Source organism: Microcaecilia unicolor, chromosome 4 (genome assembly GCF_901765095.1).
Source record: "Microcaecilia unicolor chromosome 4, aMicUni1.1, whole genome shotgun sequence".
Lineage (NCBI taxonomy): Eukaryota > Metazoa > Chordata > Amphibia > Gymnophiona > Siphonopidae > Microcaecilia > Microcaecilia unicolor.
Window position 1 is genome coordinate 263,538,514 of NC_044034.1, and position 13,405 is coordinate 263,551,918.

Below are 13,405 nucleotides of genomic sequence, written 5' to 3' on the forward strand. Positions count from 1 at the left end.
AGAGAAAGAACGTAGGGTAGCGTCCGCACCGGGGTTCTATCAGATGACATCACCCATATTTGAGAACACAATGTCCTGTTTGTCCTTGAAGAACTGAGAAAATACTAATGTCCGAATATTTACTTTGATGAAATTTGACAGTGTGTTGGGAGAGCTTTATTTTTCATCCATTAACCTGAGTGAAAAAAAACAAAACAAAACTGAGTGACTGATGAGACTGCCACAAGCTGGAAGAACAGTACATGCTCAGAACTTTAAACTAAAGTTCGGAGTTCTGGAAGAGCAGTTCCATCACTGCGCTGCCGAATGATGTCAAACATTTATGTGCCTGACTCAATCTTGCTTGTTGATGGAAAGTATCGTTTACATCTACTAGATGTGTCCACATCTTGTCTTTTCTCTTTTGTGCCGAAGATAATTAATTAACTAAGTAGTTTTATCACTATGGCTCACTGCAGTTCCTTATCAGAGAATATATAATTGTTTACCTCTAATTAGTATTCTCCGATGACCAGCTGTGCAATGAACCACACACACCATCTGCCTCCCTTTTGAGAGTTGTTCTTACTGCATTGATCCAGGTTCAGCTGGATTAACATAGTATATAGAGTGCAGAGTGTCTCTTTTATGTTTCTGTAAAGTGCGGCATACATTTTGTAGCACTATATTAAATGTTTAATAATAGTAGCAGAAGCAAGTCCTGGTGCTTTGATGCTGCAGAGAAAATTATTACGTATCCTCAGATGTTTTGTAGAAAAGTGCTTAAAAAGTCCTCTATGCTAACAAATGACAAAATAACATGACCTATCTGGTGGCTCATTGCATTTCTATTGTCAGACTACCAATTACAAGTAAGCAATTATGCTGTATCATGCATAGCATCCATCAACAAATACAAAGGTGGTGTTCTCCATGAAGATCAGAATAAAAGTTCTCACACCATGAATAATGTTGGAAAGCTTCTCCAGCTTAGAACACAGAACAAACGGAATCAACAACACAAACAAAGGCCACAAAGGCTAATGTAGTTGGCCAAAGGTGGGACAAGGAGACAAAAACAATGATCTGTTCATTAAGGTAGGAAGAAATATTTATTCAAAGACCTGACATGGTCTGTATTTTGGCGGATTGCCTGATTCAGGGGTCAGCTATTGAGAATACACTGCATAATCACTTGAAAAGAAAATGGCCAAAACAGGGTGACCGCCAAGAATGGAACAGCCCTACAATGACACCCCACAGGAGCCCTTACATCAGCCAAAGGTTCAGTGGCCAAAATCATTAGTTGTATCCCAAAGAAATATCAGAAACTCCCAAGAAATGCCTCTGAAATGCCAACTGGAGGGAGGGTCTTTTGTCTCCAGACCAAGAACCCTGTAAGCAACAATGGAGGAGCAAGATGTGGACTAGGTTCTGGCCACTTGGCAGTCCTAGGACTGCAGGAAAAAAAGGGAGGGAGGATTGAACTTTTAGAAACCCAAGCGTCTCCAGTTGGGAGTTCCTGAGGGCTACACTCACTGACACTGCAGCCCACATCAAGGCCACTGTTCCAGGAACCTCAGCACTGAATAAATTCCCTCCTCTCAGGGAAACCAACCTTCATAGATGGAAGGCCAAAGGAGCATCTGGGGAAGAGAATAAGTACATAAGTAATGCCACACTGGGAAAAGACCAAATGTCCATCGAGCCCAGCATCCTGTCCACAACAGCGGCCAATCCAGGCCAAGGGCACCTGGCAAGCTTCCCAAACGTACAAACATTCTATACATGTTATTCCCGGAATTGTGGATTTTTCCCAAGTCCATTTAGTAGCGGTTTATGGACTTGTCCTTTAGGAAAACGTCTAACCCCTTTTTAAACTCTGCCAAGCTAACCGCCTTCACCACGTTCTCCGGCAATGAATTCCAGAGTTTAATTACACGTTGGGTGAAGAAAAATTTTCTCCGATTTGTTTTAAATTTACTACACTGTAGTTTCATCGCATGCCCCCTAGTCCTAGTATTTTTGGAAAGCGTGAACAGTTGCTTCACATCCACCTGTTCTACTCCACTCATTACTTTATATACCTCTATCATGTCTCCCCTCAGCCGTCTCTTCTCCAAGCTGAAATGCCCTAGCCTCCTTAGTCTTTCTTCATATGGAAGTCATCCCATCCCCGCTACCATTTTAGTGGCCCTTCGCTGCACCTTTTCCAATTCCACTATATCTTTCTTGAGATGTGGCGACCTCAGATGGCTGCATCCAGAGGGAAGCCTCAGTGGCTGCCCAATGTCTGAGTGGAATTGTAGGAACCCATCCCAAGTCAAGTGCTGCAAGGAGTTGGCTAGAGTAAATCCCAGAGGAGGTGCTCAGAAATTAGAACTGCCTAATAAGGAGGGCCAGTGGAGCAAAATATACAGGTCAAATAGGTGACCATCAATCCTGAGAATGATAGTAGGAGACACTGCAAGAGGCCTAACCTCCAAGTGGGAAAACCCACAGCTCAGAACAAGAAACAAAGTTTAGAATGGAATGGAAGGAGAAGTTGGGAAGGTAAGAAGCACACCATAACTAATTATGCAGAAGAACCTTGAACTAATCAGTAACAAAGGGAGACTACATCTACCCCTGTACCTCCATGCAGTAATCACTTAAACAAGGAGGTGTCATACCTCCTACCAAATCACGCCTAATGAACCTCAAAAGAGAGGGACGAAGCTCCCTATCTCTGCAGAGAACTATTTGGAGATCTTAACGGAGGGTATGAATCAAGGTCATGGAGAGCACAAGCACTGTTCTTTTCCATTTTAGGGAGGAATTGCTACTGGGTAGCCCCCACATCAGATAGCTCTGGGATGGATGGCCCCTGCTGAAGGAGCTCCCTCCTATGCCATCTCTGAATTTTGGATTCACATCTTTTACTTTTTTTTGTTGTTATATTTTAAGCAAGACCCTAGCAATGCAAACTACTAGGCTCCAAGCAAGTAGACCCAAAACAGAGGGGACAAGGAGACAGGTTTTCAAACTCCCCTGCCCCTCGATACCAAGCAACTGGGAGAAGGAAAGAAGCAAAAATTAGTGTCCTAAGTTTGACAGCATCAGCCAAGGAGAAGTTTCTAGCAACTTCCCCTCAAAACTATCCATAACAGCCAGTGCGTTTTTCCTAGCAAAAAAGGTGCTAGTACTCAAATGCTAGGCCACCCTTCATGGGTGGGATGATCACTGAGGAACCCACCCCACAATAGCCAAGCCCCCTGCACTGGTCATAGAATCTATGACATGGCAGAATTGGTGTGTTGAACCTGAGCTCTTTCAATAAAAATTTGGAGTCCATGGGTCAATTTTAGCAGACAATGGAAAAGGTGCTGGTATCAGTACCTCCAAGTATCGCCTCAAAAAAAGCCCTGATAACAGCAGACAAAATAAATAAAACTCGAACCAAGGTAGACCACGTATCCATCTCTCCCCCTCACAGGGCACGGATTGTTCCTTTCTCTCTTACTCTTTGACCTTTTTTTTTCCATCAAAGGAGATGAGCTGCCCTGGGTGAGTGGGGGGGGGGGGGGGGGGGGGAATTTACTGGGCAGGGAGGCCCTGAGGTCCCCATATTCAAGAGAAGAGCCTGACTGGAATGGGGGTATACAACTCTCCAAGCTTTAGAAAGAGCACTTCCCATTGCCCAATGGCCACTGTCAAAGCCAAATGAAAGAAAGGAGAGCTATTAAGAACAAGGCAGCAGGGTAGCAGCTCAGAGCACTGGAGAAGACAGGAAACAACTGAGGTATCTATGGATATTTAGTACTTGAGCTTTCTAGCACTCACTGCCTTGCCTTCTGAAAGAGAAGGAACGGGAGGCCACCAACTTCTCACTGTCAGAAGACTCAAGGCAGGGCAGGGTATGTAAACCAAGCAGATCGCATCTAACAAGGCCGCTGTTCCCACCCAAAATAATGCCTACTACACAGAACTAGCTCAGGTAACTTGGCCCTAGCCATAACCGATGCTGTACAAGAAGTGGCTGCTGTGGCGTCCCCAAGCTGCCCCCATACAGTCCGTCTTCTATTTACCCCATCTGACAAGGTCCCATGGGAGCAAGCTTAGGGGTGCCATAGGGCAGTGGAAATTCAACTCTCACCCTTGCAAACTAGCCTCTGTGAGCTAAAACCTATGGGTTAAAACTCGAGTCCCTGGAGGGTCGTAACTCTCCAAGCTCAACCAGAGGAAGGTCCTTGGAAGTGAATCTTAGCCAAGGCTCAATCTCCTCAAGAGATGCAGACTGTTCTACTCCCTGGGGAGACAGGCCTGTTTTGAATAGATCCTGCTGCACCACTCTAAATACTAGGAATAACGTTACTGAATTCTCAGTGGTCTCCACTTCCATCTGCTGGTTGGAGAACATACTCCATTTGTCTGGACTGGTCCAGCAGGATGATATGGAAGTGTCTCTTTAATGTAGACTAAACATAGAATCTTCCTGCCCTCTTGACTGACAACCTATTATAAAATTGCCTTCAAAATGATCAGGTGCATGTTTTACCCTACCTACATGTTTAGAATTTCCCTCTCAGTTAATCAAGGTCCCCTTCCTTTTAAATGAATAAAAACCAATATTTTATCTTATTAAAATAATTTCTATTGCTTAATTTTGCCCTATGGCCTTGTGTTTCCACGACTGTATCAAACCTGTTTTTCTTGGGGTACTGCTCTTTTTTTAGTTCCAAACAAAAGAGCAATTATGGAAGAAGTAAATGATCTAAGAAAAAAGGAGACATTTTACTTTATGAAAACTTAATAAATTATAAAATCTTATTCTCAGATCTTAAGCATCAAACATATAAACGGCGAGTGACCGACTCACTCGCAAATGCGCAGTAGAGACTTCCCTCTCTGTCCCGCCCCCGCGTCAATACGTGATGACGAGGGCGGGACAGAGAGGGAAACTGCGCCGCCGAGGTTGATACCGCACCCGCCCACCCGAGGTCGCCGCTACCGTTACCCCCCCCACACACACACACACACACACACCCGGCCCGGGCCCTCTCTCCGCTACTAAACTTACACATCCATTCGCTGGAACGCAGCATGCACATCAGCTGAGCTGCCATCGGCCTTCCTTCCCTGCCTGTGTCCCACCCTCGCTGACGTTACGTCACAGGAAGGCGGGACATAGGCAGAGAAGGAAGGGCCGACGGCAGCTCAGCTGATGTGCGTGCTGCGTTCCGGCGAATGGATGTGTAAGTTTAGTAGCGGAGAGAGAGAGGGCCCGGGCCGGGTGGAGGGATGGCGGCGGCGGCGGCGACTCCGGGGGGGGGGGGGGGGAACGGTAGCGGTGGCGACCTCGTGGGGAGGGAGGGAGGGAAGGGGGAGGAAGGAAAACCCCAATACCAGCCCGTTTTTACGGGCTCAACTGCTAGTGTTAAATATATAACACACACACATGCACATACATATGTGCCAATATTTGATTAAGAATGATAAACTTGGTGGCAAATAAATAACTCTTTGCTACTGTTATCCTAGGCTGAATACTACACTTACTTTTTACGGTCCCTTTTCAAGCTGCCATTTACATTTCCATACCCCTGTCCAGCATAAAATTCAGTTGCAGCTTTCATCTGGTTGAATACATTCCATTCTTCCTCTAGCAGCTGCCTCTTTTCATCTAGCTTCATTCTTTCATCATGGTCAAGCCTTTTCAGATGTTCAAATCTGTTCATTATCTGTTAAACACAAAGTACAGGCTGCAATTCACACTAAAAACACAAGGTGGTAGCCTATCCTTTCCAAAGGAAGTACTAGTGCTAAAAACACTTTTTTGTACTTGAAAAGAGCAGAATTCTGGCATAATAGCCTTCAATTACAACTGGGGGGGGGGGGGGGGGTTCTCTCACTCCACCACAATCATTACAGTGAGAGTTCTCAGCCAGGGACCACGTACCATGGCTCCTTCTGGAACCCTGCAATCATGGGTCTTGAATCCAGCCATCTGCTATTATCCTCCATGAATAACCATGACTCCCTCCCTACTCTGTAGCATCCTTTGTCCTAGCAGGCCTGGGAAACGAAAGACCCAATCTGGGGACCTTTTGTGTGGCAGTACACAGCACTTACCACCTTAACGACCATACTGGCCCATAGTAGCTTCTATCTATACAAACTATGTTATTGGGAGGACAACTGTCACAGGATTTTGTGTAGGTAAACTCATGTTACTCATAACATGGTCTAGAAAGATCACTCCCCCCCCCATGTGAGTAAAAGTATGTGTACGTAAGACCGAAAATCAAAATGCAGTGGTTCACAAAACTGGTCCACCCCAGCCAGTCAGGTTTTCAAGATACCCACAATGAATATTCATGAAAGAGATTTGCATGCAGTGGAAGTAGTGCATGCAAATGTCTCTCATGAATATTCATTGTGGGTATCCCAAAAACCTGTCTGGCTGGGGTGCCTCCAGCATCAGGTTTGGGAACAACTGCTATAATGTCTCTGTATCGCTCCATGGTGTGACCTCACCTTGAGTACTGCACTGAGTTCAGGTCGCCGTATCTCAAAAAAGATATAGCAGAATTAGTAAAGGTTCAAAGAAGAGTGACCAAAATGATAAAGGGGGTGGAACTCTCTCATATGAGAAAAGGCTAAAGAGGTTAGGGCTCTTCAGCTTGGAAAACAGGCGGCTGAGGGGAGACACAATTGAGGTCTACAAACTCCTGAGTGGTGTAGAATGAGCAGAAGTGAATCTATTTTTTACTCTTTCAAAAAGTACAAACTCAATAAAGTTACATGGAAATACTTTAAAAACAAATATGAGGAAATACTTTTTCACTCAAAGAATGGTTAAGCTTTGGAACTCGTTGCCAGAGGATGTAGTAACAGCAGTTAGCATATCTGGGTTTAAAAAAGATTTGGACAAGTTCATAGTCTGTTATGGAGACAAATATGGGGAAACCATTACTTGCCATGGGATTGGTAGCATGGAATCTTGCTACTAACTGGGTTTCTGCCAGGTACTTGTGACCTGGATTGGCCACTGTTGGAAAAAGGATACTGGGCTAAGTGGACCATTGGTCTGACTATTCTTATGTTCTTATGTACTTTTTTTTTAATGTGTTCTTCACTGTACTTTTACTTACGTATTAAAATATACATTTATATTTACTTTTACTTAAGTATTTTGACAGAGGGGTCCTTTTAACAAGGCACGCTAGAAAGTAGCTGGCGCTGCGATTAGTGCATGGGTTTGCCACCACTCTGGCCACTTTCTAGCATGGATGAAAAATGGCCGTGGTCGGTATATATATTTTTGAATTGCTACGTGCTAATTTCCCTATTAGCATGTGGCAGTTATCACCGGGAACCCTTACTGCCACCTACTTAGGAGGTGGTAAGGGCTCTCGCGCTATTACTACGGTAACCTGATTAGCACAGGCACGTCTCTCTCTGCCCCCCCCCCCCCCCCCCCCCCAGACAAGCCTCCTGTAGCAAAAAATACAAATAAATCTTTTTACTGTAGATGTAGTGTGTGCTGTCAGCCAAATTACCACAGGATGTCTCAGTGTGTGCTGCGGTAGTGCCCTTTTACCGCGCAACAGGCCTGCATTAGGCCTACTGTGCCTTAGTAAAAGGGCCTCATAGTACTTTGAACAACACTGATGCTTAACAGTGTGGCAGCATGTTAACTGTTCATACACAGTATTTGCTACATTTAACACCGAATGCCAAAATTCTTATTAGACGACATGGTATGGGCGTGAACAGAGGTTGTTATCATGCATTAGAAGGGCAATTCTGTAAAAGGGCACCCAATAGAAATCTGTTCTATAAAAGAATTTAGGTGTCTCCTTCCTTTAAAGAATACTGAGTATATAAATGTGCAGCATTTAGGTGCAAGAACTTATGCCAGCCACAGAGTTGGTGTAAATATAGAGACAACTAAAGTTCTGCCTGTAGAGCAGTGCTGGAACCTTTAGAGCCCTTACCAAAGAGTTCTGACCTTTTTCTAATTTCACAATTTCTAGAATAGGGGCTATATCTTCGACCGGTAGGGTGGGAGGATATATCCCTTGGAGGAAAATCCTGGGGTACTTATAAATACCCAGCCCAAGCAGGTGGGGTGAGGGTGGGGGTGGGGTCCTGTTTTGATTCCAGATCTCTGGTCAATTTACCAAGTAGCAAAGGGAACAGGGTTTTGGATCCTGGGTCTCTGGCTATGGGGACATAAAATAGCTTTTACCCTCCAGGCTGCAGCATCTACATATTTATAGTTCAACTTTATTTTACATACTGCAAATAAATAGAATATCAAAACAAGATACAATAATAAAAATGTATCTATAAGGGAAGAGGAAAAGTGGATAGCATATAAGAAGGCCTGGAAAGAAACCATCATATTATAATGCCTAATAAATCAGAGAAAGGATGCAAAGTTTGTGCTGTATACCACAGGTACTTGATATACATTATATACACAAATATATAAGTTTAAAAAATAAAAGTTGATAAAATAAAAATCTCTATATTTTAAGAGGATAATTTTTTAATGGACTTGAGCATGTAAAATAGTATTTTACATGTTCAAGTAGGTCCATGTAAAATTGCCCCAGGGTATATGTGTATTTAAACTAAAGTAGACAGCGAGACACACGGAGAGCAATTTTGTAACAAAGCACGGGTGGGCAGATGATCAAAAGCCCCATGCAGTTCTGAATAGCGCCTCTAAAAATAGCGCAGGAACAGCACGGGGCTTTACCGCCCCTATGATCAGAGAGAATAGCATGCAAATTTAAGCATGCTATTCTCTCTGATCATAGGGTAGAAGTGAAGGAGGATTGTGCCTGAGCGCATCCTCCCACACTTGTTTGACAGGTCTGGGCTGTCAAAAGCACAGACCTGTCAAACACAGGGGCAGGAGGTCCATGGGACCACCAGACCCCAAGTACCCCCACCCCGAGCCAAGGGGGCTGGAGGTCCAGTGGACTTCCGGTCCCCCTGACCCCCCTGACACATATGGTGTGAAGCCCCACCCAGCGCATCTCAGGATGCACCGGGCAGGGCTGGACACCACCATTTTTGAGGTGGCGCCAATGGAAGAGGAGGGACGCCACCTCCCTCCTCCAACCAAGATAGAGGGGTGGGAAAGGGCCGCTAGACCACCAGGTGGGGTGTGGGGGGGGGGGGATTGACTCACGGCCCACTGGGCCACCAGGGATATTTGAGAGGATGCTGGGGGGTTGGAGGGGTGGAGACCCACCGGATCTCCAGCTCCCTGAACCTCCAGCCCTGTGTCGCTGGGAGGGGGGGGTCGGGGTTCCTGCAGGCGGGAGGGGGACTGCTAGAAAGCAAATGCATACTGGACAGGGCTCACCATTCCATCCCAATGGTCTGCAAACCCTAATGCCAGCTCCAAGCTGGCAGTGTGCCAATATTTGGCACACTGCAAGCTGATCATTAGGGAGGAATACATTTAGCCCTGTTTTGCATGCATTTGCATGCTAGTTGCATTCAGAACCCACAAGCACGTTGTTTCATGCGCTCAGGGGCTCTGATCACGGGGCGGTAGCAAACACAGGAGCTAGTTTGGCATACCAGCCTCCAGCGCCTGTGTTTGCTTCTGATCATCAGCCCACTAGGTTGAGAGGTCAAGCAGGCCCCTTTACAGTCCTTTTACTAAAGCTTAGCACGCACTAATGGAATTAGGACATGCTAAATGCTAAGAAGCCCATTTTATACCTATGGGCTTTTTAGCATTTAGCGTGTGCTAAGCTTTAGTAAAAGGGTCCCTATGTGTCTTATCACCCTATAAAAACTGCAGAAATTTTGGCTAAAGTGCCCAAAATCCATCCCCATTCATGACTATGCCCAAGTTGCACACAATTTTGCACATTCTTATCATCATTGTGGATGCATTTATGTGGGGCCATTTTTATAAGTAGTATTTTATACACCTATACGTACATATACATAAGAAACAGCCTTTCTACAGTTACCCCCATAGTATTTACTTTTAAGTTATATATTTGTCAGTGGTTCAGGGAGAGGGGGGGGGCGGACAGAGAGGTGAAGCAAGGGCAGAATTGGCACTTACGTATGAATTTTATAAAATACATGCACATGTGTCTTACTGGTACACACCCTATATTTGCCACTGAGCAAGCATGAATGTGTATGCTTACTTTCCCTGGGTAATTTTGTAAAGGCACACAGGTGCATATATTACTTTTTTAAAAACTGATGTAGCATATTTACCTATGTGCCTTTCCTGCAAAGGCACCACAACTATAGTGACTAAATCATTTTCTAAGCCTTTTAGTATCACAGCAGTAAAATATATACTTGGATCACAGATCAGATTAGTTGTACCTAGAAGAAAACCTAAGTGGCATACTTACTTCTCGTTCAGCTTCTTTCAATATAGCTTCTTTCTCCCTAACTTTCTGCACAAACGTCTGCCTCATTTCCTCTTCTTTCCCATGCACATCACTCATGTACTCATTTTTCTTGGCGTCATATGTTTCCTGGAAGCTAAAGGCCATATACCCAATCAACATTAGTATTCATGATAAAGTCAATATTATAGTGAAAAAACATACTAAGTGCATGGTAATAAAACATAGAACTTATCAGTGCTTAAAACACAGTTCTCAGATTTTTCGATTTCAAATAACATCTCAACTGACTAACTATTCGCAGATGGCCAAAACCAAATTAGCACTACAGCTAAAATTAGTGACTCAAAGTTCAGACCCTAATTTAATCAGATTTTTAAGTTGTTTATGGATGACTGCAAAGAAATTTACAATCCATCCAGCATAAGACTGAAATCAGAGTGAGCATACGTCTCCCTAATCTACAGTACCTCAAATACAATGGCATTAAGGTTAAACTTAATGTCCTTGAGCCATTGAGCAAAGGCATGTAGGCCATTATTAATTTTCAACAGCTCACCCATTACTCCATTTACCATGGACAGCAAGAGTTGGATATCATCATGAAACAATCAGATTGCAGCCCAGTCACCCTAGCATCACAGCACAAAAGCATTGTGTAGATGTAAACTAAATGTGGTATTCCACACACTAAATCCTAATATGTACAGCAACACTCTTCTACTGCTTTTTATGTTCACCTCTGAAAAAAATGGTGTCATCCAACACAGCACTTTTGTCTCTATGCCACTTAGCCCTTAATTTATGACTGACTGTATCACAAAAGCAGCCAATAAACTCAGAAAGATCACCACACAGTTCTTGCCTCTGTCTCCCTGTTGATACAATAAGAGGTAATTCTATAACTGGGTGCCCACATTTCAGCACCACTTACGCACGTATGCAGCAGCAAATCAGCTAAATGCTATTCTCTAAGGGCACGTGTAAGCGGAATAGTCCTTGTGCCCTTGCTGAATTTAGGTGTCTGCAGTTACTCCAGTTCTATGGCTGGTGTAATTGCGAGCACCTATATTTTGGGTGCTTCAACACTGGGTTACACTAGTATTCTATAACGGCATCTGGGTGACCAGTGGCGATACAAATAGGACTCTCATTACATGGCATCGGGGTGCCTAAAAAGATATGTCCACTTACTGAATTACCTCCACAGTCAAACTAACAGGGATGTTAAAAAAGTGTCTCTGTGCTGAAAGTTAAGTTTCAGTCAGGGTTTAGGTTAACTTAACAGCATATTATTTTCAAGATACTCCAATAACTGTTGTGTCACAGCCGCCGTCAATAACTTGCTTTAAAAAGGCGTACAATGCTGGCCTGTAGTTGTCCATAATTAAAAATATATTTTTGTTAGACTCTGTTGAGGGAGTCTACAGGATGCTGCCCCTTTCCTTTAAGAATACCCTCTCTCAGGATCAGAACCAGCTTAAGCCCCATAGTCCTGCCCAAAGAGGAAGTGACATTGAAGAAAAGGACAGCCTGCCAGGGAGTATATTCTTGAGGCCTGGTTGGAGGCAGACCAGCATTTGTGCAAGCTGAGAGAGAGAGAGAGAGAGAGAGAGAGAGAGAGACTGTATAAACTATACTTTGGGGTCTGTCAGCCACAGACCTATGTACAGACTTCCTCTAAATCTCAAGAGACTTTACTCCTCATTTTCTGTACCAGTGACGTAACAAGCCTCAGCCTTCAGTTAATAAAGAGTTTTGCTTTACCACTGTAACCTTGTCTGGCTGTATAATCTGAAGGCCCACCCTCAACCCTTGTTCACGTTTTTCACAGACCCGCCAGATGCTATAATAATTATACTTTTTATTTTTTTTTTTTTTTTTGTGCATATACAATTATTTCAAGGAATTACACTTGATTGGAAAGTGTTACTTTTAAGAATAGAAAAGAAAAAGAAAAAGGAAAATACAATTAACATCTTCAACACTCAAGTCCACATTATACGAGAGATAGATATGCATTATACAGGAAGATAAAAAGGAACATTTCTTTTAAGGATATTTAACATCTAGGAGAAATTTAAGCAAGGTTAACTGTTATGATTGTGGTCATAACCCCTCTCAAACTTACCTTTTTCCTGGTGGGCAGCTTTGCTGGCTTCTGTTTCCTTTGTCTGTCCTTTCTGAGCTAGCTCTCTCTCTCTCTATGCTGGCAGCTTCCAGCAGCATGACTCTAATTGTTTCACTTTACTACAGCTGTGTGTGTGGACTCAGTTAGCTCTACCTCTCTTTGGGTGTACTGGCTTCAAGTGCTTCACGGTGCTGCATTGGTGTGGGTTGGGCCTCTATGGGTTTCAGTGTGCTCTCTGTGTTTCAGTGTGCTGCCTGGGTCTAGGGAGTGTGACATCATCAGGGAGGGCCTTGATAAGGAAGTGGTGTTATTTCCTTCGGAGCTTTTGCAACGGTGGTGTTTGCTTTAGGTAGGGTGGTGCAGTGTGCACTTCTGACTTTGTGTCTAGTTTCCCTGCTTGCTTTTGCTAAGGTCCAGGTTAGTGTTAGTGCAGTGTGCACTGGTGTCTGTGTGTTTAGCTTTCCTGCTTTTCCCTTGTGGTTCCCCTGCTTTTACCTCTTGGTTTTGGAAGCAACTTGTTAGTTTTGTGTCTAGCTTGCTAGGGTAGTGCTTAGGAAGCACCTTGATAGTTTGTGTCTAGCTTGCTAGAGGAGTGCTTAGGAGGCACCTTGTTAGTTTTGTATCTAGCTTGCTAGAGGAGTGCTTAGGAAGCTTACTAGTTTTGTGTTTAGCTTGTTAGAATAGTGCTTAGGAAGCACCTGTTCTGCGTAGGTGTGTAGCTTCCCTTGCTTTTCCCTTGTGGCTTCCCTGCACTTCTGTTAGTGTAGGGCGTAGGGGCACCCCTGTTAGTTTACTGTTAGGAACACGTCTGTTGGTTTAGGGCTTGGGAGCACCTAGGTCAGTTTAGGTTTAAGAGTACTTCTGTTTCCAGTCCTGGTCCCTGTGTCATCCGGTATCCGGTAAGTCCTGC

The 13,405-nt window shown here is 44.1% G+C and overlaps 1 protein-coding gene across 1 annotated transcript in view; it reads right to left on the reverse strand.

The window, feature by feature from the left end:
* Nucleotides 1–13,405, reverse strand: part of SEPTIN10 (septin 10) — a 188,133-nt gene that overhangs the window by 18,307 nt on the left and 156,421 nt on the right. Inside the window, exons 8-9 of the mRNA XM_030201482.1 lie at nucleotides 10,368–10,500; nucleotides 5,518–5,699 (exon numbers count right to left, since the gene is read on the reverse strand). Of these exons, the coding sequence (XP_030057342.1) occupies nucleotides 5,518–5,699; nucleotides 10,368–10,500 (315 nt within the window). The remainder of the gene's footprint in view (nucleotides 1–5,517; nucleotides 5,700–10,367; nucleotides 10,501–13,405) is intronic.